Below are 22991 nucleotides of genomic sequence, written 5' to 3' on the forward strand. Positions count from 1 at the left end.
AGACCTAGTCAATAAATAGGAGTCTGACGTAGACATCCTTGTTGAATTAATTTAGCGCCAGGGAGATGGTGTCCATTGTGGACCCACTGTGATGGTAGGCAAACGGCAGTGGATCAGGGTTGTCCTGGTGGCTGGAGTTAATGTGTGCCATCACCGGTCTCTCAAAGCACTTCGTGATGGTGGATGTCAGAGTCACTAGATAGTAGTCATTAAGACATCATAATCATAATTGTAATTTATTAGCCAAGTATGTTTTGCAACATAGGAGGAATTTGGTTTGCCATGCAGTCATACCAAATAAGCAACAAGACACAACTACATAAAAATGTAACATAAACATCCACCACAGCAGCTCCTCCACATTCCCCACTGTGATGGAAGGCAATAAAGTCTTATTTTGTTCCCTTACATGTTACTTTTCTTACTGTTGCACTAGGATAATAGTGGTCTTCTTAAAGCAGGTGGGCTGAAAGCAGGTGGGGACCTCAGAATGGAGAGAAGTAAAGATACCTGTGACATAAACCAACTTCTACTTTTACATGACAGAATGAGGTTGTGATCCAGGGGCAATGCTGTCCAAGATGAGCAGATTGTATGGAGTTGCTGTGTACTCTTAATCTAACATTAAAGGTATTGCACATGGACAACCTCCACTCTTCAGAAACAAACCAACTGTTAACTTGCTATTCCTGTGAATTAAGCACAGGAACAGAATAAAATTCTCCTTTTATTTTTATGACGTTTCTGATGACCTCCAGTAGGATAATCCTTTCTCCGAACTTTTCTTATAATGATTAATGTCATTTGTTCATGAAAGTTTCACAATTATTATAGATATAAAAGTTGCTGTTCTGGTCACTGCTCTTGAATGACTCCATTTTTAGATTCTGAATCGGCTACAATGATGAACTTTGGGTGTGGTGCCTGGTGAGATTGGCTCTCTATTATTCTTTTGGGTGAAGTCATTGATGGATTAGGTATGGTTTACACAAAAGCTGGAGTAATTCAGCGGGTGAGGCAGCATCTATGGAGAAAAGGAATAGGTGACATTTTGGGTCAAAACCCTTCAGATTCGACTTCGGGTCCTAGCCTGGAACATCACCTATTCCTTTTCTCCAGAGATGCTGTCTGACCCACTGCGTTACTCCAGTTTTTTGTGTCTTATCTTTGGTTTAAAACAATATCTGCAGTTCCTTCCTACACATGGTTTACCTGTTGTTTTTCTTTTAGGAGGAAGTTTACTCAGCCAGTTTGACTCAAGAAATTGTGCAATTATAGTGGCATAAAGGAAAATTCGAAGAGAAGACCGACCACATTACTGGTATTCAAATCATCGGTGTGAAAGACTTCATCCTATCCACAATGAATGCAGCTCCCAAATGCACAAATACAATATGGTGTTATTGATGACTCTGCCCACTGAAAAATATTGATGTGACTTGACACCACAGTAACTTTCCACTCCACTGGCTTGACGTGAAAGAAAACACCAACTGATTGCTTTCTTTCTGAAAACTTTGATTATTCTATGCAGAAAAATTATTTCAGAGAAGTATTCCACAGTTGAACTGCTGTTATTGCTCAGTAGCTATTTTGAGAAAACTGGAGCTGTACACAGAGATCTGTTTGTTGAGTACATATTTTTGCAGAATTCATCTCGCACTGATTCACTGACCAGGACCCACTTCTTGCTCTTTGTTTTTCTTTGTTGCCAAGCAGGCTTCACCATGCTGATTTCAAGCTTTTTTTTGAGGATTAGGAGGCTTCACTATTTGTTATATTTACTGTTTCTTGTTCTGGTGCTGATTTCTGCATTATTTACCTACACGAAAAACTTTTCACAACGCCAACTCATGACAATGAAACTGTGCAAATGTAGCCGGTGTGTCTCTGAATTAGGTGTGTCGGAATGGTTTGACAAGCGTTACGTTTCAAACATGAACCCCGTCCTAATGCAAAGCAACAGCACAATTCCTGAGAAGTCTTACAATTGGTGGAAGGTAGGTGGTACACTTTACAGAGATTGGATCACTTTAAATGAAGGATAATTCCTGGACTGAAATGAAATTTAAGAAAATACTTGATAAATGAAAGAGTATGATAACTAAAAACTCCCTTGTATATATTGTAGGATTTTATAGAAATTCAGATTATTTGTGTGCTCTCAATAAAGATTAATTTTTTCAGGATATCATCTGCATATGATGCTTGTCAGCGGATGTAGAATATCCGTTGAAGTTTATTATTTTAAAAAGTAATGGCATTAAAGCATTTATTCTGACTCAAAGTAGAAAGATGTTTCTGTGAACTGAACATTTTTCTGATCAAAATTTTAAGGAAATAAACCTGCAATTCTAATGCTTAATGTCTAGCTTTCAACTAGTTTTTGAAAGAACTAACACTTTCTGAAGGCAACAAAGGATGGGCAATAAATTCCAGCCTTGCTGGTGACTGTCACATGCCAATAATATTTCTCGATTAAATAAAGGCCCTCTTCAGGTTATCAACGGCTAACTTGTTGATACTCATACATATGAACAAGCTCACATAAATAATATTAAATCTGAACGAAAACCAGTCTTAAACAAAACAAAACAATATCATTGATACAATGTAAGCTTCCCACAGTAATCAGATACCATTGTCTCTTAAGAACCCAGGCTGCCATTTTCAGCATAGGAGGCCACTTTAGAGTTGTTTTGGAAAATGACAAGCAATTACTTCCATTGATACTTGTGCAATGATATTTTATGAAACAATATAACATGCAATGATATTTCAAACCCATCGAATCATCAATTGAACAGGAGACATCCTGATTCTGTATCATTACAACTAAGCAGAGGTAGACAATATATAATTGTTCTTGTTAATTGGCCCTCATCAAAACCATTCATTGTAATACTGTGTGAATTCACAAAATGCTGGAGTAACTCAGCAGGTCAGGCAGCATCTCAGGAGAGAAGGAATGGGTGACGTTTCGGGTCGAGACCCTTCTTCAGACTGATGTCAGGGGGCCAGGACAAAGGAAAGATATAGGTGGAGACAGGAAGATAGAGGGAGAACTGGGAAGGGGGAGGGGAAGTTTGATTACCGTATCAAGTCGTTTTGTGTTTTCCGACTTGCGGACAAAATCGGCATATGGCCATCTGTAAAAATGGAATCCCTTCATCACCCAATAATGGCCTGGACAGGCAGTTCGGGGAAAAACAGGATATTTGTATATCTAAGAAACCTTGTATGATAGAAAATTGCTTCATAGAGGTCATTTTGTCAATGGGGGGGGGAGGAAAGGGAGTGGGACTAGAGAGTTTTGACTTGCAGTAATTAAATTATTTTTCCCATAGGATTTTCAAAAGTAACGGCCCTTTTCATAGCTATGTGTTTATTTTTGCACTGAAAGCTAAAAATACTGAAGGCTGCATGTTACATTGTGTAATAGAATATCATTATCTGAGGGTCTGGGGTCCCGACCCGAAACATCATCCATTCCTTCTCTCCATAGATGCTGCCTGTCCCGCTGAGTTACTCCAGCATTTATTGTCTATCATTGCACAAATATTGACATAAATGATTCCTTGTCAATTTCAATAGCCACCTCTAGTTAAAGAAGAGACAAAGGTGTCTGAATAGTGCGGGGAGGTTACATGAAAACATTTCTTTTTCCTTGTATACTATTTAAATCCAAGACAACTGTTTTTGCCTGTCAATTTCTGACCAAAATGATGTTATAACCAATTTGGCCCACGCATTGTAAATAGTGTACCCTGAATTATCAAGCACTTTATATCCAATCCATATTACGGAAATACGCGTTATAGCTGAATTACCTGTATTTACGATAAGAAAACTCTCCTTGGAATTACCTTTGACTGGAAGGGTTTTTTTTGCCAGAGGATGGGAGGTAGGCAGTTACGATCCCAACTTTAAAAGAGATAGAGATGTACCAGGAAATTATACACCAGTTGGATTTACTTAGTAAGACCTACTTGACAAAACAGAGTCAGAAAAATAGCATGCTAGTTTGGCCACTTTTTTTAGTGTGGGAAACAGGGTAATAATTTGGATACAACAAGCGATAATGGCAGACAATATTTTGTGGCTAAGGTATGAATATTGAGGCAGAAATCTAGGGGCAGCTGCCCTGCATTTTTTTCAATGTATGCATGCCTCACTATCTCTTACTGAAGTGGACATTTAGAGCAAAAATAGAGAATGCTGGAAACCCTCAGTAAGTCTGTGGAAAGGAAACAAATCAAGTTGATTGATTGACAAGTTGAAGACCTTTGATAAAACTGGGCAAGTGGAAAAACAAGTTTTTTTTCCTCGGATTGACATTGTAGCCTTGGGCTCTACGTACCAATCCCATTTTACCAAAAAAACTCTACATGATAAATACCTTTGTGCTAATTGTAACTTTATTTTTGCCCATTTTCACAAATTACTTCCAGGGAATTGGAGAAGGAGTTAGTGCGAAATGTCGTATACGTTTATTGCATCAGAATAGGGTGGACTCTCCTTTCAATGGCCAGGTCCAAGTGGGGCTTGAAATTTCTGATTCAAAAGGAAGAGCATAGCTGCTGAACCATAGCCATGAATAAGCAAAGATACTGGATGGATTGCTCACAACACTCCCTCTTCTCATTTTTAGTAAAGGTTAAATGAATGGGACCATGGTAGATTTAGCTCTGAGGGCTAAAGGAATCAATGGACATGGGGAAAAAGCAGGAACGGGGTACTGATTTTAGATGATCAGCCATTATCATATTGAATGGCGGTGCTGGCTCGAAGGGCCGAATGGCCTACTCCTGCACCTATTTTTATATGTTTCCAGATGCACCACCGAGAGCCTAGAGACTAGATGTGAACTACCTGGATCTTCAGTTCAATATGTTAAGTAATCATTACTTGTCTCCATGAATCAAGTGGGATAGTTGGAAACTCGATGTGTGCTGTAATTTGATATCTTCCAGCCCATTCTGACCCACAAGGGCCTGACTTGAAATGTTACCCTTCCTTTCTTTTCAGAGATGCTGCCTGATCCGCTGAGTGACTCCAGCACTTTATATCTATCATATATTTTCAAATGTTGGTTACAAAGATTACAAATACATGCTGATCTCCGACCACAATTGCAAAGAGTGTAAATGGGCTATATTTGTTCAATATGCTGATATTGAATCATTAAGTGTGGCAGAAGATAGGTAAAATACCTTAAGATTAGAACAATCCATTTAAAGATATAATATTAGGAAAAAGGTCCACTGTGGATTCACTGGGAATGTAGGGAAACTGGGAAAATTAATACACATTTGGAAAACTGGCCCCAAAGTTTACCTTGTGGCATTTACAGTACATCTGATATTTGCAGATGGTATTTAACAAGAGGGAAAAACAAAGGTAGAGCGATAGTGGTGAATAAAATTCAAGTTTAAGAGATGGAATCTGATTCTGAATGGTGAGAAAGATGTGCTTTACAAAGAACAACTGGGACCATAGAAATTTAGGCAAAAGACCCTGTAATTACAATTAGTTTGTTGGTTATAACATGTGGACAAGGGGGTAAAATGTCTTTGGTTGTAGCATTAAGGGCATTTATAAATATTCAGTGATCTCTCCATTTTTCTGTATCACAAAATGCTGGAGTAACTCAGCGTCTCTGGAGAGAAGGAATGGGTGACGTTTTGGGTCGAGACCCTTCTTCAGATTTGTCTGGGTATGTCTAGCTTCAACAACACTCAAGAAGCTTGGAAGATGGAAAAATGATTGGACTTTGATGAGAATCATTTCTGCAGCTTTGCTGAAGGGAATGTTGTAATGGTCGTGATAATGAAATTTGAAAGAGTAGGAATGGAATTTAAAGTTTGGCAATATTGGAATTTAAAAAGGTATTCAAATGGAGGAAATAATTACAACCAATAGTTGAAATGACTGAAGGCTCATAGAACTTCAGCGAGTGAAGATTTTAAGACAATAATGATTAAACCTTGATTGGGGTATATAGATGAATTGATGGAGAGAGCAACAATGGAACTCTGATAGTGGGTGAAACCATTTGAACTAGTTAGACTACTGAGAGGGCTGCGTCCTTAGCCCCTTACTGTACTCCCTGTACACACATGACTGTGGGGCCAGGTTCAGCTCAAACTCCATCATCAAGTTTGCTGATGACACTGTGGTGGTGGGCCGGATCTCCAACAACGATGAGAAGGCCTACCGGGAGGAGGTGGCTGATCTGGCACTCTGGTGTCAGGACAATAGCCTCCTCTTGAATGTCACTAAAACAAAGGAGCTGATTGTGGACTTCAGAAGGGCTAAACATCCAAGGACGTACACGCCACTGGAGATAAATGGGTCTATTGTGGATAGGGTGAGCAGTTTCAAATACTTGGGAGTCCGCATCGCAGAGGATCTGACGTGGGCAACGCACATTGCCGCACTGGTGGGTAAGGCTAAGCAGCGCCTTTACCACCTTAGACAACTGAGGAAATTTAGAGTGTCGCTGAGGATCCTTCATTGCTTCTACTCTGGGGCTGTAGAGAGCATCCTGTCCGGCAACATTACAGTCTGGTTTGGGAACAGCTCTGCCCAGGACAGGATGGCCCTGCAGAGAGTAGTGCGTTCGGCAGAACGCACCATGGGAACTACACTCGTCCCCCTGCAGGACCTATACATCAGGAGGTGCAGATCCAGAGCAAGCAAGATCATGAGGGACCCCTGCCACCCCAGTAACGGACTGTTCCAGATGCTACGATCAGGCAAACGCTTCCGCTGTCACGCTGTGAAAACGGAGAGGATGAGACGGAGCTTCTTCCCACAGGCCATCAGGACTGTCAACTTTTATAACCCCAGAGACTAAATTTTTGTCGACACTTTTTGTGCTATGTTTAGTAACTTATTAACTTTATTTATATGCTGTAACTGTAATTCTTTTTGTGCACAACCCGCAGGCATTGCCACTTTCATTTCACTGCACATCGAGTATGTGTATGTGACAAATAAATTTGACTTGACTTGACTTGAGAGGATGTAAGTGATCCGCAGCCAGGAAGGTGATGAAGAGAATGGTGTGATCAACCAAAATCAACCAAATATACCATTGCAATCAAAAATGTAATAAGTTATTGTAGTAATTCATGTTTAGTTTTGTTTTAATTTAGAGATTCAGTGCGGAAACAGGCCCTTCAGCCCACTGAATCCATGCCAACATACACTAGCACTATCCTTCACACGATGGAGAATTTACAACTTTTTTTACCAAAGCAAATGAACCTAAAAACCTGTATTATTTTGGAATGTGGGAGGAAACCGGAGTACCTGGGACAAACCCACACAGTCACAGGGAGAACGTACAAACTTAGCACAGACAGCACCCGTAGTCAGGTCCGAGCCCAAGTCTCAGGCGCTGTAAGGCAGCAATTCTACTGCTGTGCTGCCCACATGTATAGACAATAGACAACAGGTGCAGGAGGAGGCCATTCAGCCCTTCGTGCCAGCACCGCCATTCAATGTGATCATGGCTGATCATTCTCAATCAGTACCCCGTTCCTGCCTTCTCCCCATACCCCCCGACACCGCTATCCTTAAGAGCTCTATCTTGCTCTCTCTTCAATGCATTGAGAGAATTGGCCTCCACTGCCTTCTGAGGCAGAGTATTCCACAGATTCACAACTCTCTGACTGAAAAAGTTTTTCCTCATCTCAGTTCTAAATGGCCTACCCCTTATTCTTAAACTGTGGCCCCTTGTTCTAGACTCCCCCAACATTGGGAACATGTTTCCTGCCTCTAACGTGTCCAACCCCTTAATAATCTTATACGTTTCGATAAGATCTCCTCTCATCCTTCTAAATTCCAGTGTATACAAGCCTAGTCGCTCCAGTCTTTCAACATATGACAATCCCGCCATTCTAGGAATTAACCTAGTAAACCTACGCTGCACGCCCTCAATAGCAAGAATATCCTTCATCAAATTTGGAGACCAAAACTGCACACAGTAGACCAGGTGCAGGTTCACTAGGGCCCTGTACAACTGCAGAAGGACCTCTTTGCTCCTATACTCAACTCCTCTTGTTATGAAGGCCAACATTCCATTGGCTTTCTTCCATTGGCCTGCTGTACCTGCATGCTTCCTTTCAGTGACTGATGCACTAGGACACCCAGATCTCGTTGTATGTCCCCTTTTCCTAACTTGACACCATTCAGATAATACTCTGCCTTCCTATTCTTACCACCACAGTGGATAACCTCACACTTATCCACATTAAACTGCATCTGCCATGCATCCGCCCACTCACTCAACCTGTCCAAGTCACCCTGCAACCTCATAGCATCTTCTTCACAGTTCACACTACCACCCAGCTTTGTATCATCTGCAAATTTGCTAATGGTACTTTTAATCCCTTCATCCAAGTCATTAATGTATGTTGTAAATAGCTAAGGTCCCAGCACCGAACCTTGCGGTACCCCACTAGTTACTGCCTGTCATCCTGAAAGGGACCCATTTATCCCCACTCTTTGCTTTCTGTCTGTCAACCAATTTTCTATCCATGTCAGCACCCTACCTCCAATACCATGTGCTCTAATTTTGCCCACTAATCTCCTATGTGGAACCTTGTCAAAGGCTTTCTGAAAGTCAAGGTACACCACATCCACCGGCTCTCCCCTGTCAATTTTCCTAGTTACATCTTCAAAGAATTCCAGAAGATTAGTCAAGCATGATTTCCCCTTCGTAAATCCATGCTGACTCGGAACAATCCTGTTACTACTATCCAAATGCTCCGCAATTTCGTCTTTTATAATTGACTCCAGCATCTTCCCCACCACTGATGTCAGACTAACTGGTCTATAATTTCCCGTTTTCTCTCTCCCTCCTTTCTTAAAAAGTGGGACAACATTAGCTACCCTCCAATCCACAGGAACTGATCCTGAATGTATAGAACATTGGAAAATGATCACCAATGCGTCCACAATTTCTAGCGCCACCTCCTTAAGTACTCTGGGATGCAGACCATCAGGCCCTGGGGATTTGTCAGCCTTCAGTCCCATCAGTCTACCCAACACTATTTCCTGCCTAATGTGGATTTCTTTCAGTTCCTCCATCACCCTATGATCTCTGGCCACTAGAACATCTGGGAGATTGCTTGTATCTTCCTTAGTGAAGACAGATCCAAAGTACCGGTTCAACTCGTCCGCCCATTTCCTTGTTCCCCATAATAAATTCCCCCGCTTCTGTCTTCAAGGGACCCACATTTGCCTTGACTATTTTTTTCCTCTTTACATACCTAAAAAAGCTTTTACTATCCTCCTTTATATTATTGGCTAGTTTACCCTCGTACCTCATCTTTTCTCCCCGGATTGCCTTCTTAGTCATCTTCTGTTGCTCTTTAAAAGAGTCCCAATCCTCTGGCTTCCCACTCTTCTTTGCTTTGTTGTACTTCTTCTCTTTTATTTTTATGCTGTCCTTGACTTCCCTTGTCAGCTACGGGTGCCTCTTACTCCCCTTGGAATCTTTCCTCCTCTTTGGGATAAATTGATCCTGCAACTTCTGCATTATTCCCAGGAATACCTGCCATTGCTGTTCCACCGTCTTCCCTGCTGGGGTCTCCTTCCAGTCAAATCTGGCCAGCTCCTGCCTCAGGCCTCTGTAATCCCCTTTGCTATACTGTAATACTGACACTTCCAATTTTCCCTTCTCCCTCTCAATTTGTAGAGTAAAAGTTATCATATTGTGATCACTGCATCCTAATGGCTCTTTTACCTCGAGTCCCTCGAATGGATTAAATATACACTGCACATTATGAAAACCTAGAATACTTGGCAGGTAAATCTACTCCATAAATCAACATCATTAAAAAAATCATGTGTTTAAAGTCTGTACTCATTTACGCTGTTATAATTGGTTTCTACCTGAGGTTTCATTGCACTTCTACTTGGAAGGGAAAATTTGTCATGTGCAAACAGGTGATACATGTTAGTCTAGCAGCCTAGACTGCTCTTAAATTACCCAATTCTGCTCCTATCACATGAGTATAGCACAGATTCGACCCACGATATTCATGCTGAACATGATGCCAAATTAAACTAACCCCTCTGCCTGCACTTGATTCATATCCCTCCATTCACTGCATATCCATGTGCTTATCTAAAAGCCTCTGTCTTATCTGCTCCCATCACCACCCATGGTACTACATTCTAGGCACCCACCACTCTCTTGGTAAAAACTTGCCCCACACTTCTCCTTTGAACCTTTGTAATGGCAAATTTACCTGACCTGCTGTGTGTTTCCAGCACATCTTACTTGTTTCCACTTTATTTTTCCTGCTAAAATTAAGATGTCATACACTGGAATTTAGAAGGATGTGGGGGGATCTTATTGAAACATATAAGATAATTAGGGGATTGGACACATTAGAGGCAGGAAACATGTTCCCAATGTTGGGGGAGTCCAGAACAAGGGGCCACAGTTTAAGAATAAGGGGTAGGCCATTTAGAACGGAGATGAGGAAGAACTTTTTCAGTCAGAGAGTGGTGAAGGTGTGGAATTCTCTGCCTCAGAAGGCAGTGGAGGCCAGTTCATTGGATGCTTTCAAGAGAGAGCTGGATAGAGCTCTTAAGGATAGCGGAGTGAGGGGGTATGGGGAGAAGGCAGGAACGGGGTACTGATTGAGAGTGATCAGCCATGATCGCATTGAATGGCGGTGCTGGCTCGAAGGGCTGAATGGCCTACTCCTGCACCTATTGTCTATTGTCATATTTTCACGTTCAGATTTTCATGTAATACTCCATCAGCCAGATGGACAGACAGGAAACAGAGTAGAAATAATAGTCTCTTTCCATGTGTCAGACAGTGACTATTCCCATCGGCTCCACAGAGAATCAGTGCTTAGACTCTAACGATTCACAATGAATATTAATGATTTGATGAGGGAACTAACTGTCTCATTTACAATGGAAAGTACAAGAAACTGCAGATGCTGAAATCCTGAGCAAAAACAAAATGCTGCAGGAACTCGGTGTGGCAGGCAGTATCTGGGTAGAGAATGGACAGAGGACATTCTGACTTCAAACTGAATCAATAAACAGGATAGTCAGGAGTATAGCAGGAAGTGAGGAAAGATGGTGGATTAAATTGTATTTATTTCAATGCTGGTGGCCTAACTGTAGAGCAAAATGAACTCGGCATGGAGAGATTTGTGGGACTGGGACCTTTATGGAATCTGGCTAAGGGAGACACAGGCCTGGCAGGTTAATGTTCCAGGGTATAGGTATTGTAGATGTGATAGAGGTAGGGATAAAAGGCAAGGGGGAGTTGCTTTACTGATTAAAGAGAACATCATGGCAGTAGTCCAAGATAACATTATTGAAGGATCATCCAGTGAGACCATATGGGTGGAGCTGAGGAAAAAAAGGGTATGATCATCTTGTTAGGATTGTACAAAAGGCCCCCAATGGTTATTGGAAGTAGACAAACAAATATGATGGGAGATTGCGGACAGCTGCATGATTAATAGCAATAGCATTGTCATTTAAGGAGTTTTAAGGACTAACTCAGCAGGTCGGGCATCATCTCTGGAGAACATGAGTCAGGCATAATCTCTGGAGAACATGGATCGGTGATGTTGTGGGTCGGGACCCTTCTTCACACTGATAGTGGCGGAGATACAAGTGAGGCGGGGTTTCTAGTCAGATGGTTGGACAAAGGCCAGAAATTAAAAGACAAAAGCTGTGATACAAGGATTGAAGAGCAAATTGTGAAGCCAGAGAAAGGAATCTAGCTACAGGGGGAGGGGAGAAATGGCTGCACGTCCGGATGTGGCCCAGGGAGGTTGTTGGGGGGGGGGAGAAAAAATGGGGAGGGGAGAAGAGGGTTAGTTTTGTAGGTTAGGTACCAAAAATTAGAGAATTCATATCGTTGGGTTGTAAAATACCCAAGCGAATATGAAATGCAATTCCTCCAGTTTGCGTGTGACCATATTCTGGCAATGGAAGGAGAACAAGGACAGAAAGGTCAAAATGGGAATGGGAAGCGCAGTTAAAATAGATAGCAAACTGGGAGATCTAGTAAGCCATGGTGGACCGAGCAGGTGTATGGACGAAATGGGCGGCAAGTCTATGCTTGGTCTCTCCAATGTAGAGGAGGCCACATCGGGAATGAAGTTAGAGGAGGTGCACTTGAACCATTGTCTTACCTGGAAGGAATGCTGGGGTTCCTGGATCAATGTGTGGGAGGAGGTCTACAGACATGCTACGTCTCCTGCTTGATTGTGTCTCTTAAATTTGATTGTGTTTTTAACTTTTCTACATGTGGGAATAGGAATACATTGTTGTCACATGTGGCTAGGCACAGTGAGATTCTCTGCTTGCATACACAATGTATACAAATAGCAGCCATCTACGGCGCTGACCAAGTTACAAAGCACGCCGGCTCCCCCTTTTGTCCCCCACCACCCCCCCTCCACAGCAGTTCCCCCACACCGGGTCCCCTTTGTCCCACCCCTCCCTATTGTCCATTGTTCTCCCCCCACCTCCCTCATGGCGGTCCCCCCACACCGCATCCTCCGTTGTTCTTCCCCTCCCCCCTCACGGTGGTCCTCCTAGCTCTCATCGACCATCGACTGCTGGTCGACCCACGAGGTATCGCCGGCACCGCTACCGCCGCTTCACTGCTGCCGAGGCCTCACCGCTGCCGCCACCCCATTTCCCACCTCTGTGGTGCCAACCCGGGTCCCAGCCGTGGGCTCCGCCGACTGCTCTGCCGACCCAGAGTCCAACCCGTGAGGTCCCGGATGTGCCCCGACCCAGCGATCCGGGAGGCATCGAGACCGTGATGCCATCAGCAAATTTAGCTCCATCAGCAAATTTAGTGCCCACAACTTCCTCTCCTTCACCAACTGCAGAGTCTAAATTGCAAAAAGCTGAGACACAGCACCAATCTCTGTTGGACGCCTCCCACTGCAACTTGCTAACTACTTAAAAAACTATTTATATTTTGTGGTGGTGCCCGGGGATTAGGCCACTCCCTGGGTCATCCCCCTCGGCACTGAGTGGACAGGGCTGGGGGGTCTGGAGCTACGGGGGTTTGCCTGAAGGGGCTAGAGTGATCTCGTGCGGGTAACTGAAGAGAGTGAATGTTCTGATGTCACATTAAAATGATTGTTAATCCTTACCTGGCGTCTTGCCTGATTCCTGCTGCGTGCAGACCCACTACAATTTATTGATTCTTGTTAATCAGTCAATCTTTCATCCAGGCAAATACACTGTCAACTTTCATCTTGCATCAATCCTTTGCTGCAATTACTTAGCAAATGCCACCTCAGAATCTAAATAAAGTGCACGCATCAGTACTCCTTTATCTACACCACATTACCCCAATTAATCGGTCAAACATTTTTACCCGTTCAAACGGCTATGTTGACTTTAGCTAATTATGTACAATTTCCTGCTTTGGTATCTGTAAAATTTCCATGTGACAAATGGTTTAGGTAAATGGCATTTAGCTTCCTGCTTTAGCTCCACAAAGACATAGGAGCAGAATTAGGTCCTTCGGCCCATCGAGTTTACTCCACCATGTGATACTCCATGACTCTACTGTGGATGTTGGCAATTTTGTTGATCATAATTGTAATTTTGTAAATGTGCCAATCTCACTTTTTTTTCCCCTGCAGGACATGATTATGGGTCTTGATGCAATTAGCTGCATGCTTTTCACAGAGCAGAAACCCCTCATGCTCAATTTTTGGCCATTGTTTTCATCAGTGTTCATGCTAACAGAAAGAACCAACCATAAAAGCAGCCAGAGTGCCTTGGCATAGATTTAGGTGCCCCAATGATGGGTTGGATTGTTCTGTCATGAATATAGTATAGATTGGGTCAGGGTAGGGGAGTAGTGAAGTTCCACAGAAGGAGCATACCTGACAGGTTTGAGGAGGATCTGTTAAGAAATGAAACAGAACAAACTTATCCAAAGGTTAACGCTATATAATATTATAATGAATTGTGTTTGGGAAGGTTGTGCCTAATTACTATTATGTATTTATTAGCATTTATGCTTAAGGAAATCATAATTGCAATCAGTAATAGAATAAATAATTGAATAGCCATTCTTACATGACTGCAAGATTATTATTATAACATAATAGTATTATTAAAATATACTAATTTAAAATTATCTTCCGGTAGAGGCTTCAAGGTGTCAAAAATGCACCCCATATCAACATCGTAATGGAACAAGTATTTAAATTGTTTCCCGGAGACAACCTGCTCTCAGGCCATGGCCCAAACAGATGCAGGACATGTGCTGTGGTAGGGAATTCTGGAAATCTGATAGGATCCAATTATGGACCAATAATTGACTCCCATAATTTTGTGATGAGGTAAGCCACCTGGTGCTAACTATCTATCTATATACTAAAACTCTCGTTTGTTTGTTTGTTTGTTCCTGAACTACAGCCAAAATGGCACACGATAGTGCGACAATTATAGGCCCACCTTACTCACCGTCGTCCCTTTGGTGCTAATGGAAGAAGTTTCATTGAAATCGGTATTATATTTTTAGTTATTCACATTTCAAAGTTTAAATCTATCTCCTAGGAAGGGAGGGGGGTAGAGGGAGAGGGGGGAGGGAGGGTGGGGAAGGAGGGAGGATAAGGGGGGGTTGAGGGGTATGGAGTGGGGGGTAGGAGAAGGGGGACGGGGTGGGGGGGGGAGAGGAGGGGAGGAGAGGGAGGTGACAAGGAGAGGGTGCTGCACCAGTGCAGGAGAGGTTTGGGCCCAACGGGTCCACTTGGTTTAGTGATTTCCAGATGTTGAAGCAAATGAAAGGGGCAAACGGAACACTTGCACTCAGCCCGCCAATGCCTACTAGATCTCCTGGTTGCTAATCACTTTAACTCCCCTTCCCCATTCCCACCTTTCTGTTCTGGGCCTCCTCCATTCTCAGAGTGAGGTCACACGCAGACTGGAGGAACAGCGCCTCATATTCTGCTTGGCTAGCTTACAACCTAATGGTATGAACATTGAATTCTCCACTTTTAGGTAACCTCCGACTAACCCATCCCACCACCAACCCGACTCTTTCCCTTCACCTTCCCTGCCCTGTGCCCCACCTGCAAGATCGCAGAGCAGCAGCAGCAGCCAGACCAGCGAGTGAGTGGATTGGCTGAGACATCCTAATTTGTTGTGTGGATTCTTGTCTTGATTAGATAAAATTAAGTTCAGGTCTAGGAGAGCGACCTTGGTGAGGGAAAGTGCGAGTCTTTGGCTCAAGAGCCTTCGGCAAGGAGGCTACACTTAAACCGGTTGTGTGCTTAATTTAATTAAAATATTTAAATGTGATGGCAGGAATGGTATTGCAGGGCATTTGTTGCAGGATGTGGGAAGTCAGGGGCACTGCTGATGTCACTGACCACTACACCTGTGGCAACTGTCCGGATGCAGCTCCTCAAGGACCAGTGTTAGGGAACTGGAGCAGCAGCTGGATGACATGCTGTCCATCCGGGATGACGGAAGCTTCCTGGGCAGGTCCTGCAGTCAGGTCGTTACTCCAAGAGTGGGGGAGGTGCGACGGGTAGGGACTGAAAGAAAGAGGAGGAAGCGAGTGCAGGTGACCTCGGTGGCCGTACCTCTTGCAAACAGGTACACCCTCTTGGGACAGACGACGCTTCCAGTCCGAGTGGTGGACAGGTCTGTGACTTGAATCCTAGTGCTGAGACTCGACCGGCGAGACCGACGTCAGGCAGAGTCATAGTGGCGGGTGATTCCATTGTCCGAGGTGCGGACAGGAGATCTTATAGAAACATATACAATTCTTAGAGGATTGGATAGGGTAGATCCCCCCCCCCCCCACCCCCCGCCCCCTACAATCAGTCTGAAAAAGGATCTTGACCCGAAACTTCGCCTATCCATGTTCTTCAGAGATGCAGCCTGATCTGCTGAGTTACTCCTACGCTTTCTATCCTTTTGTGTATTAACCAGCTTCTGAGTTTCTTTGTTTCCATAAGGAAACTCTGAATTTGATTAAAGTTTGTTAATGATTACATATTTGTGCAGATTTGACTATCAAATGACTGCACAATGATGGCTACATCTTAGTTATATTTAAAGAGGATATAAAGTGGAGGAGGATAGGAATAATGCATGTGAACCAGAATTCAATTCTGTAATATTCCAAAGTTGGTTCAGCCGTTTAGGTTGCTGCCATTGTTTGATGTGGATCTGAAATAAACTAACCCTTCTTATGCCAATAGGTGGACACATAGAAATCAATAAGCTATGGACTAGTAAGCTAATGTTCTATAACATTTTAGAAGCAATTGCCAAAGATATAATTCCACAGCAAACTGTCAAGGCAATTAAGAAAATTAATGTGGTTTTATGACACAGAGTTCATATTTGACCAATTTATTGCTGTTGATGACGTAACATCTGCTGAGTACAAAGCGGTTGCTCGTTAATTAATTTCAGGAAGGCATTGCTAGGGTGCAACTCAAAGGCTATTATGGAAAAATTGTAAATGGTGACGGAGGTAACATGTTGGTGTGGATTGAAAATTGGCTGCACACCAGAAAAAGAGATTTGGCATATTGTTTGACAAGATGTGACACGTGGTGTGCTACAGGGATCAATTCTGTGCATCAACCTTTTACTTTTTGTCACAAACTATCCAGATGATGGCTCAAAACATAAGACCTAAATTTACTGACCACAAACAACACAGACCATCTGCTTATATAGAAACTAAAAGGTTCTCAAGATATTGCATTGGGCTTTACAGCCAATAGATTTTTTTTTGTAATGCATTCACTGTGGTAATGTAGGAAACTTGACAACCAATTTGCAAGGTGCCTCAAAGAACATTATGTTAAAAAGTAGACTATCTATCTATATATATATATCACTGAAACTCTCGTGTTGTTTGTGTGTATACCTGTTCTGAAAAGACAGCCAAAACGATACTCAATAGTGCGACAAATTTAGTCCCACCTAACTCACTATTGTCCTGGGGTTCAAATGAATGTTATATTTTAAAGCTTTTTCACTTTTTAATCTTTAAAAATCACTTTTTACAGTGGAGGGAGTGGGGGTGGGGGGAGAGGAAGGGGGAGGGGGAGTGGGCGAGGGGAGGGTGCTAGAACAATGCAGGAGAGGTTTAAGGGGGAGTGAGGGGGGGATGGAGTGGGTGGGGGGGGGAGCGGAGGAGGGGGGGGAGCGGAGGAGGGGGGGATAAAGGGGGCTGAGGGGGGACGGTGTGGGTGAGTGGGGGGGGAGGAGGGAGGGAGAAGTGGGTGAGTGGGGGGGGGAGGCCGATGCAGGAGAGGCTTTGGGTCCATGGCTCGCTCTGGCTGCAGCGCTGGTGGCACGGGGCGGAGGTGAGTGGCTCCCTCTCCTCTTCCCTGTCCCCCCTCACCCTTCCACGGCCCCGGGGGACACTCCCCGCCCGGCAACCGGCTTCGTCAGTTGGAGAGGGTTGCCGGTCCCGCAGGATCATCAGTTGGGGGAGGGTTGCCCCAGAAGAGGCCCATGGGAGAGATTTGGGTCCACTTGGTCTAGTATTACTAAAACTATCATCTTGTATATTTGTGGGTTTGTGGATTGATTTGTTCCCGAAATACAGCCAAAACGGTACACGATGGCGCAACAATTTTAGGCCCACTTTACTCACCATTGCCTGCAGTTCAAATGGTTGTATATTTTAAACATTATTCACTTTTTAAACTTTAAAAATCACTTTTTAAACTTTAAAAAATCCCCTTTCCACTTGCCGTGTCCAAGATGACCGCCGGGGGCGGGACCCGCCCGAGTGACGGGAGTGGCAGCCCATGGGGGGGGGGGGGTAAGGAGAGCTCTCCTGCTGCTGGCCACAACGATGGCCGCCCGGGGCCGAGGTGAGTGGCTCCCTCTCTCCTTTCCTCTCACCCCTCACCCGCCCCTGGCCCCGGGGGAGTTTAAAGGAGGGTTGAGGGGTGAGTTGCCGGGCCTGCAGGAGTGATTTGGACCCAACGGGTCCATGCCTGTCTAGTTAGTTTTAAAATCGTTAGTCACTGGATCAGTTTTGGCCTAGCCACCACCAGGCTAAAATTAATTCTCTAATTAGAATTTATAGTTTCCTAACCATCACATTAAAAAACAGATCAACAATTATTTGAGTATCTGCTTAATGATCCGTTTTTTCTAATCTTATAGGATGAACCGTGCAAAGACTGTTGGCTATGAGAGGGATGTGGGTAGTAAAACCACACATCACTTCATGTACCCTGAAAGTGCTCAAGACCTGGCAGGCAATGTTTCTTTGGTTCTGATACCATTTAAAATATTGGACCTACAGTGGCTAATAAGTGCCTTTACAACAGGCAATATCACTCGGTGAGTCAGTTGTTAATTCTTCCCAGTGGAAACATACATAAGCAGATAGCAATTTCAAGAAGGTCAATTTTTCTCCACGTTACTCTTTTTTCTTTCTTGCTTCCCAGCCTGACAGCATTGACTCATTCTGAGTTATAGTATTTCATGGGCATCTGGTACTTACAGATCTTGCACAAGTAGCTCTTGTCAAGACTGTCAGATTTAATTCCATGTGAGCAATAAGTGGATGTGAAATAGATCACAAATTAGACAGTTGGAGACAGATAGGTACAAGAATATTGACATTAAGAAATATATTTATATTGCTCTGGACTGAGATGAATTGATCATGTTTATTTTTTTATTATTGTATTAACAGTACATATACTCGAGTGCTAAGTAAGATCAAGGCAAATAAAGATAAGGTGAGTTACAATTTAACTTGTCTTATTCGGGTGGGAAGGGCCTAAGGTTAAGTACAAATGGATGTTCTTTGCTAACAATCGAGGTGGCATTTTTAAGAGTTGTGGCATAACTACCTGACTTAACTGAAAAGCAAAACTATGTAGTAAATCTTGAAGACAAAAGGAACTGCGATACTGGTTTACTAAAAAGGACACACTGTCTAGGCCACCGAGGGGCCGAGCTACCAGCCTACAAAGTCAGCCTCGGAAGTCGCCTGTGGGAACGGGTCTGATGGCTTCGGCTGGGCCAGAGTTCCAAAGCCGTGGCCGCAGGGAGCAAATTTGACCTGCCAATTGGTCGTGGAAGTCGGCTATGGGAAAGGATGTGCCGGCTCCGGCCAGGTCCGTGTTCCAGAGGCCCGACTGCAGGGGGCAAATTCGTCCTGCCAATTGTCCGCAGATGTCGGCTAAGGGAACAGTTCTGCTGGCTGGGCCAGAGTTCCAGAGCCCCAGCCACAGGGGGCAAATTCGATCCGCTGATCACTCCCTCCATTCGGAGGGGCTTCTGCGGGGGATTTCAAGTGCAATCTCTTAATTTTGTCTTGATTAAAGGAGGTGCTGGACCATCAGTGGTGGTGCACCTGTATTATAAATATATATTGGAACATTTTATAGACTTTGTGGAAAAAACTTCTCTATTTATCTTCCCCAGTCCATTCTGTGCCATTCTCTCTCCTTTGCAATACTACCTTTCTTTGCCTCTCCCCTGTCCAAATTACTTTCATCGTCGCTCCTGCATCACATTTCCAGCTTTAACAATATCTCTTCTATCCTTCCTTTTCTATTCTCTGTGGCAGGTGACACTGGAAATAATCTGATATTAACACCACTGAGGTTCACCTTCTTAATCTCTTTTCTAACTCTTTACCCTCCGCCAGCACCTCCAATCTTTAACGTTGATACTAGAGTGGACCACAGTCTCTGGCTGTTCAACCAAACCGACAGAATTATCAGTAGCCTCTCAGTGATATCCTAACACTGACAGTAGGAAGGCAACATAACCACAGAAATGTATGCCTACTTCCCTAACCATAAATTGCTGGTTTGATCCATCTTCCCCTCCTTCTTCTCCCTCCCTATGTATCGTTCTGTGGACTTGACTCTGGCTGAATTCCCAGGATAAACCTTTTCCCCTGTTAAAAAAAATGAATGCTTTACTGGGCAAGCATATTTGACATTACATTTCCCATTAAACCACAGAAACTTAACACGGACGGTGACTGACAAGAGGTTAAAGGTAATAGTAGACCAAAAGAAAAGGCCGGTGTGAGTGATGAGGACCTGGAATGTGGTCTGGAATGCACTGATAGGGTGTAGTTCAAGTAGGTTCACTGCAATGCTCAAAAGAGCATGTGACTGAAAGGAAATAATTTACAGAGTCAAGGAAAAGAGGTAAGCAGGAGGGACTAAATAGATTGAGATTTGCAGCACAGAAACCAGCTTTTTGATTTACCATCTCCATGTGAAACATCAAGTACTGAAGTACATCAGGTCTGAAGAAGGTGCTCGATATTTTAGCTGTTGATAAGGCACAGCACGTGAGACTGCTAAAGAAGAGGAGGGCCCATGATATCAAAGGGAAGATACTAGCATGGATAGCAGGTTGGCTGGATGGCAGAAGGTAAAGAGTGGCATTAAAGAGGACGTTTTCTGGTTGGCTGCCAGTGACTAGCAGAGTTCCACAGGGGGTCGGTGCTGGGGCTGCTACTATTCATGTTGTATATCAATCATTTAGATGAGGGGATTGAAGGTTGTGAGGCCAAGGTCGCAGATGATATGTAGATAGGTGGAGGAGCAGGTAGTGTAGACAATGCTGAGACTGCAGAAGGACTTGGACAGGTTGGGAGAGTGGGGTGAGAAATGGCAGATGGAATACAGCGTAGCAAAGTGTGGAGTCCTGCATTTTTGGTAGCAGGAATAAAGGCATAGATTAGTTTCTAAATGGGGAGAGAATTCAGAAATCTGAGGTGCAAAGGGACTTGGGAGTGCTGGTGCAGGATTCCCAAAAGTGAATTTGCAAGTTGAATCGGTAGTAAGGAAGGCAAATGTAATGCTAGCGTTTATTTCGAGAGGACTAGTAGACAAAAACATGGATGTAATGCTGAGGCTTTATAAGGCGCTGATCAGACCACATATCTGAGGAAGGATGTACTGGCGATGGAGAGGGTCCAGAGGAGGTTTATGAGAATGATCCCAGGAATGAGTGGGTTAACATATGATGAGCACTTGATGGCATTGGGCCTCTACTCACTGGAGTTTAGAAGGTTGAGGGGGGACCTTATTGTTTGTTCTTTTGAAAGGTCATTGAAATGCTGTTTCTATGTCTCTTTTTACAGAATACCTGAAGTATCATTTTTAGTATTTTCTGTTTATATTTATTAGAGACCATTGATAATGAGATTACAATATTCCAGGCCTGGTACAAATTAGAGTTTGCATAATATCAAATTTACTAATGTTCTGATGACGGGTCACAAACCAAAAAGTCGACAACGGTGACTTCAACAAGTTTAAAGTAAATGTTAATACAATACAGTGAAGCTATGTGCTGATGCCTTTGCCTCCATGGGTGCTTCTAGTTCCTGGAGCAGTTTTTTGGCTTCAAATTACTGTTTTCAGGGGACAGCTTCAGTGGTACAGTAGTATTGAAATTTATTTAAAACTTGTTAAAGTCACATTTTGGAAAAGAAATTTGGCTCAAGAACACATCTTATTCCATGGTTCCCACTCAACATTCTGTGGGGCATTGCTAAAGTTCATTCAAACAAAACAAGTATTGTTGGAGTGGCCTGGTGTGGTTCCTGACAGAATGACTGCTTTGTTGATTTCAAAGCTAGCGAGCCCTTCCTAAAATATGCACTGGATTCAGTGCTTCCTTGTATAGCAATCAGCTGAAATGGACTAACAAGATCAGCAAACTAACAGAAAATCACTGCAGATGCTGGATATTTCATTCGTTTTTTTTTGTGTGTTTGTTTGAGTGTTTGTGCCTGCTACAAGCACGGTTTTCCATAGTACCCATGCCTCATATTCGTGCATATGACAATAAACTTGCACTTGATATTAGGGGTGCAGGTTTATTGCCATATGCATGAAAGGGGGCAGGTTAGAAGGTAGATTAGATATGGGGGAGAAGAATGTGTTTTAAAGGAGATTGGAGGGTAAAATGTTTTATACGGAAAGTGGTTGATATCTGGAACATTGGTGCAGATGTCAAGGATGCCATGGATATTGCCACTCAGGTTCCTTTTAAATCTTTCCTCCCTCACCTTAAAACCATGCACTCTAGTTTTAGACTCATCTACCCTGAGAAAATTACTGTGACTATTCACCTTGTCTATTCTCCTCGTGATTTTATATTCCTCTATAAAATTACCCCCCAATCTCATACACTTCAACATAAAAAAGACCTAGCCTATCCAGCTTCTATCATAAATATTCACTTCATCCTGTCCAGTCCCCCCACCCGTCTGCAACTCAAATGATCTCCTTTTCCCATTTTTGATGAACATGATCCCTTCTCTTTCCACAGGTGCTGTCTGACCAGTTGAGTGTTTCAACCATTTTCTGCAGGGTTCGTACGGTCGTTGAAAGTCCTGGAATTTGAAACTGTTTTGGGATTTATCATAGGTCCTTGAATAAATCCACTGACTTTGCTTACAAAGTGCCTTCTGTTGCAAAGAATTCCACAGATTAACCACCCTCTGACCAAAGAAATCCCTCCTCGTCTCCTTACTAAAAGAATGTAAAGCCTCTTTTTTTATGATAAAAGTATGAATTCATGCAGTAATGTGACATTTTTTCATCGTTTATAATGCATATTTTTATTACAAGTCAGGAAACATTGTTAGTCATGTTTGCCTTTGTCGCTTATTTTTCGCCCCTTGCCCGCCGCCGCCGCTCACCCCAGGGCTTCTGAACAACAACTACAACACGTGTTTGTTCTTATTTCGCTGCACTCGAGGGAGACGGGGCCGGGGAAGAGAGTGGAGGAGCGACGCAGATTTCGCTCGTGCTGGGAGAGAGAGAGGGGGAGGGAACAGCCCTCGCAAGTGGCAGCGCTCCTTCACCAGACCCTCTTACACCCTCCCCCTCCCCGCGCTCCCGCTCTCATCCGCTGCTCCCTCTACCCCGACTCTCCCCCTCTCTCTCTCCCCCATCTCTCCCCCCCTCTCTCTCCCCCTGTCT

The 22991-nt window shown here is 43.5% G+C and overlaps 1 protein-coding gene across 1 annotated transcript in view; it reads left to right on the forward strand.

The window, feature by feature from the left end:
- Nucleotides 1-1477: 1477 nt before the first annotated feature.
- The window catches only part of LOC144593133 (CMP-N-acetylneuraminate-beta-galactosamide-alpha-2,3-sialyltransferase 1-like), a 24645-nt gene continuing 3131 nt past the window's right edge, over nt 1478-22991 (forward strand). The window contains exons 1-4 of the mRNA XM_078398603.1: nt 1478-2000; nt 14179-14372; nt 18181-18360; nt 18719-18764. Of these exons, the coding sequence (XP_078254729.1) occupies nt 1728-2000; nt 14179-14372; nt 18181-18360; nt 18719-18764 (693 nt within the window). The 5' untranslated portion in view covers nt 1478-1727. The remainder of the gene's footprint in view (nt 2001-14178; nt 14373-18180; nt 18361-18718; nt 18765-22991) is intronic.

The sequence above is a fragment of the Rhinoraja longicauda genome, chromosome 4 (genome assembly GCF_053455715.1).
Source record: "Rhinoraja longicauda isolate Sanriku21f chromosome 4, sRhiLon1.1, whole genome shotgun sequence".
Lineage (NCBI taxonomy): Eukaryota > Metazoa > Chordata > Chondrichthyes > Rajiformes > Arhynchobatidae > Rhinoraja > Rhinoraja longicauda.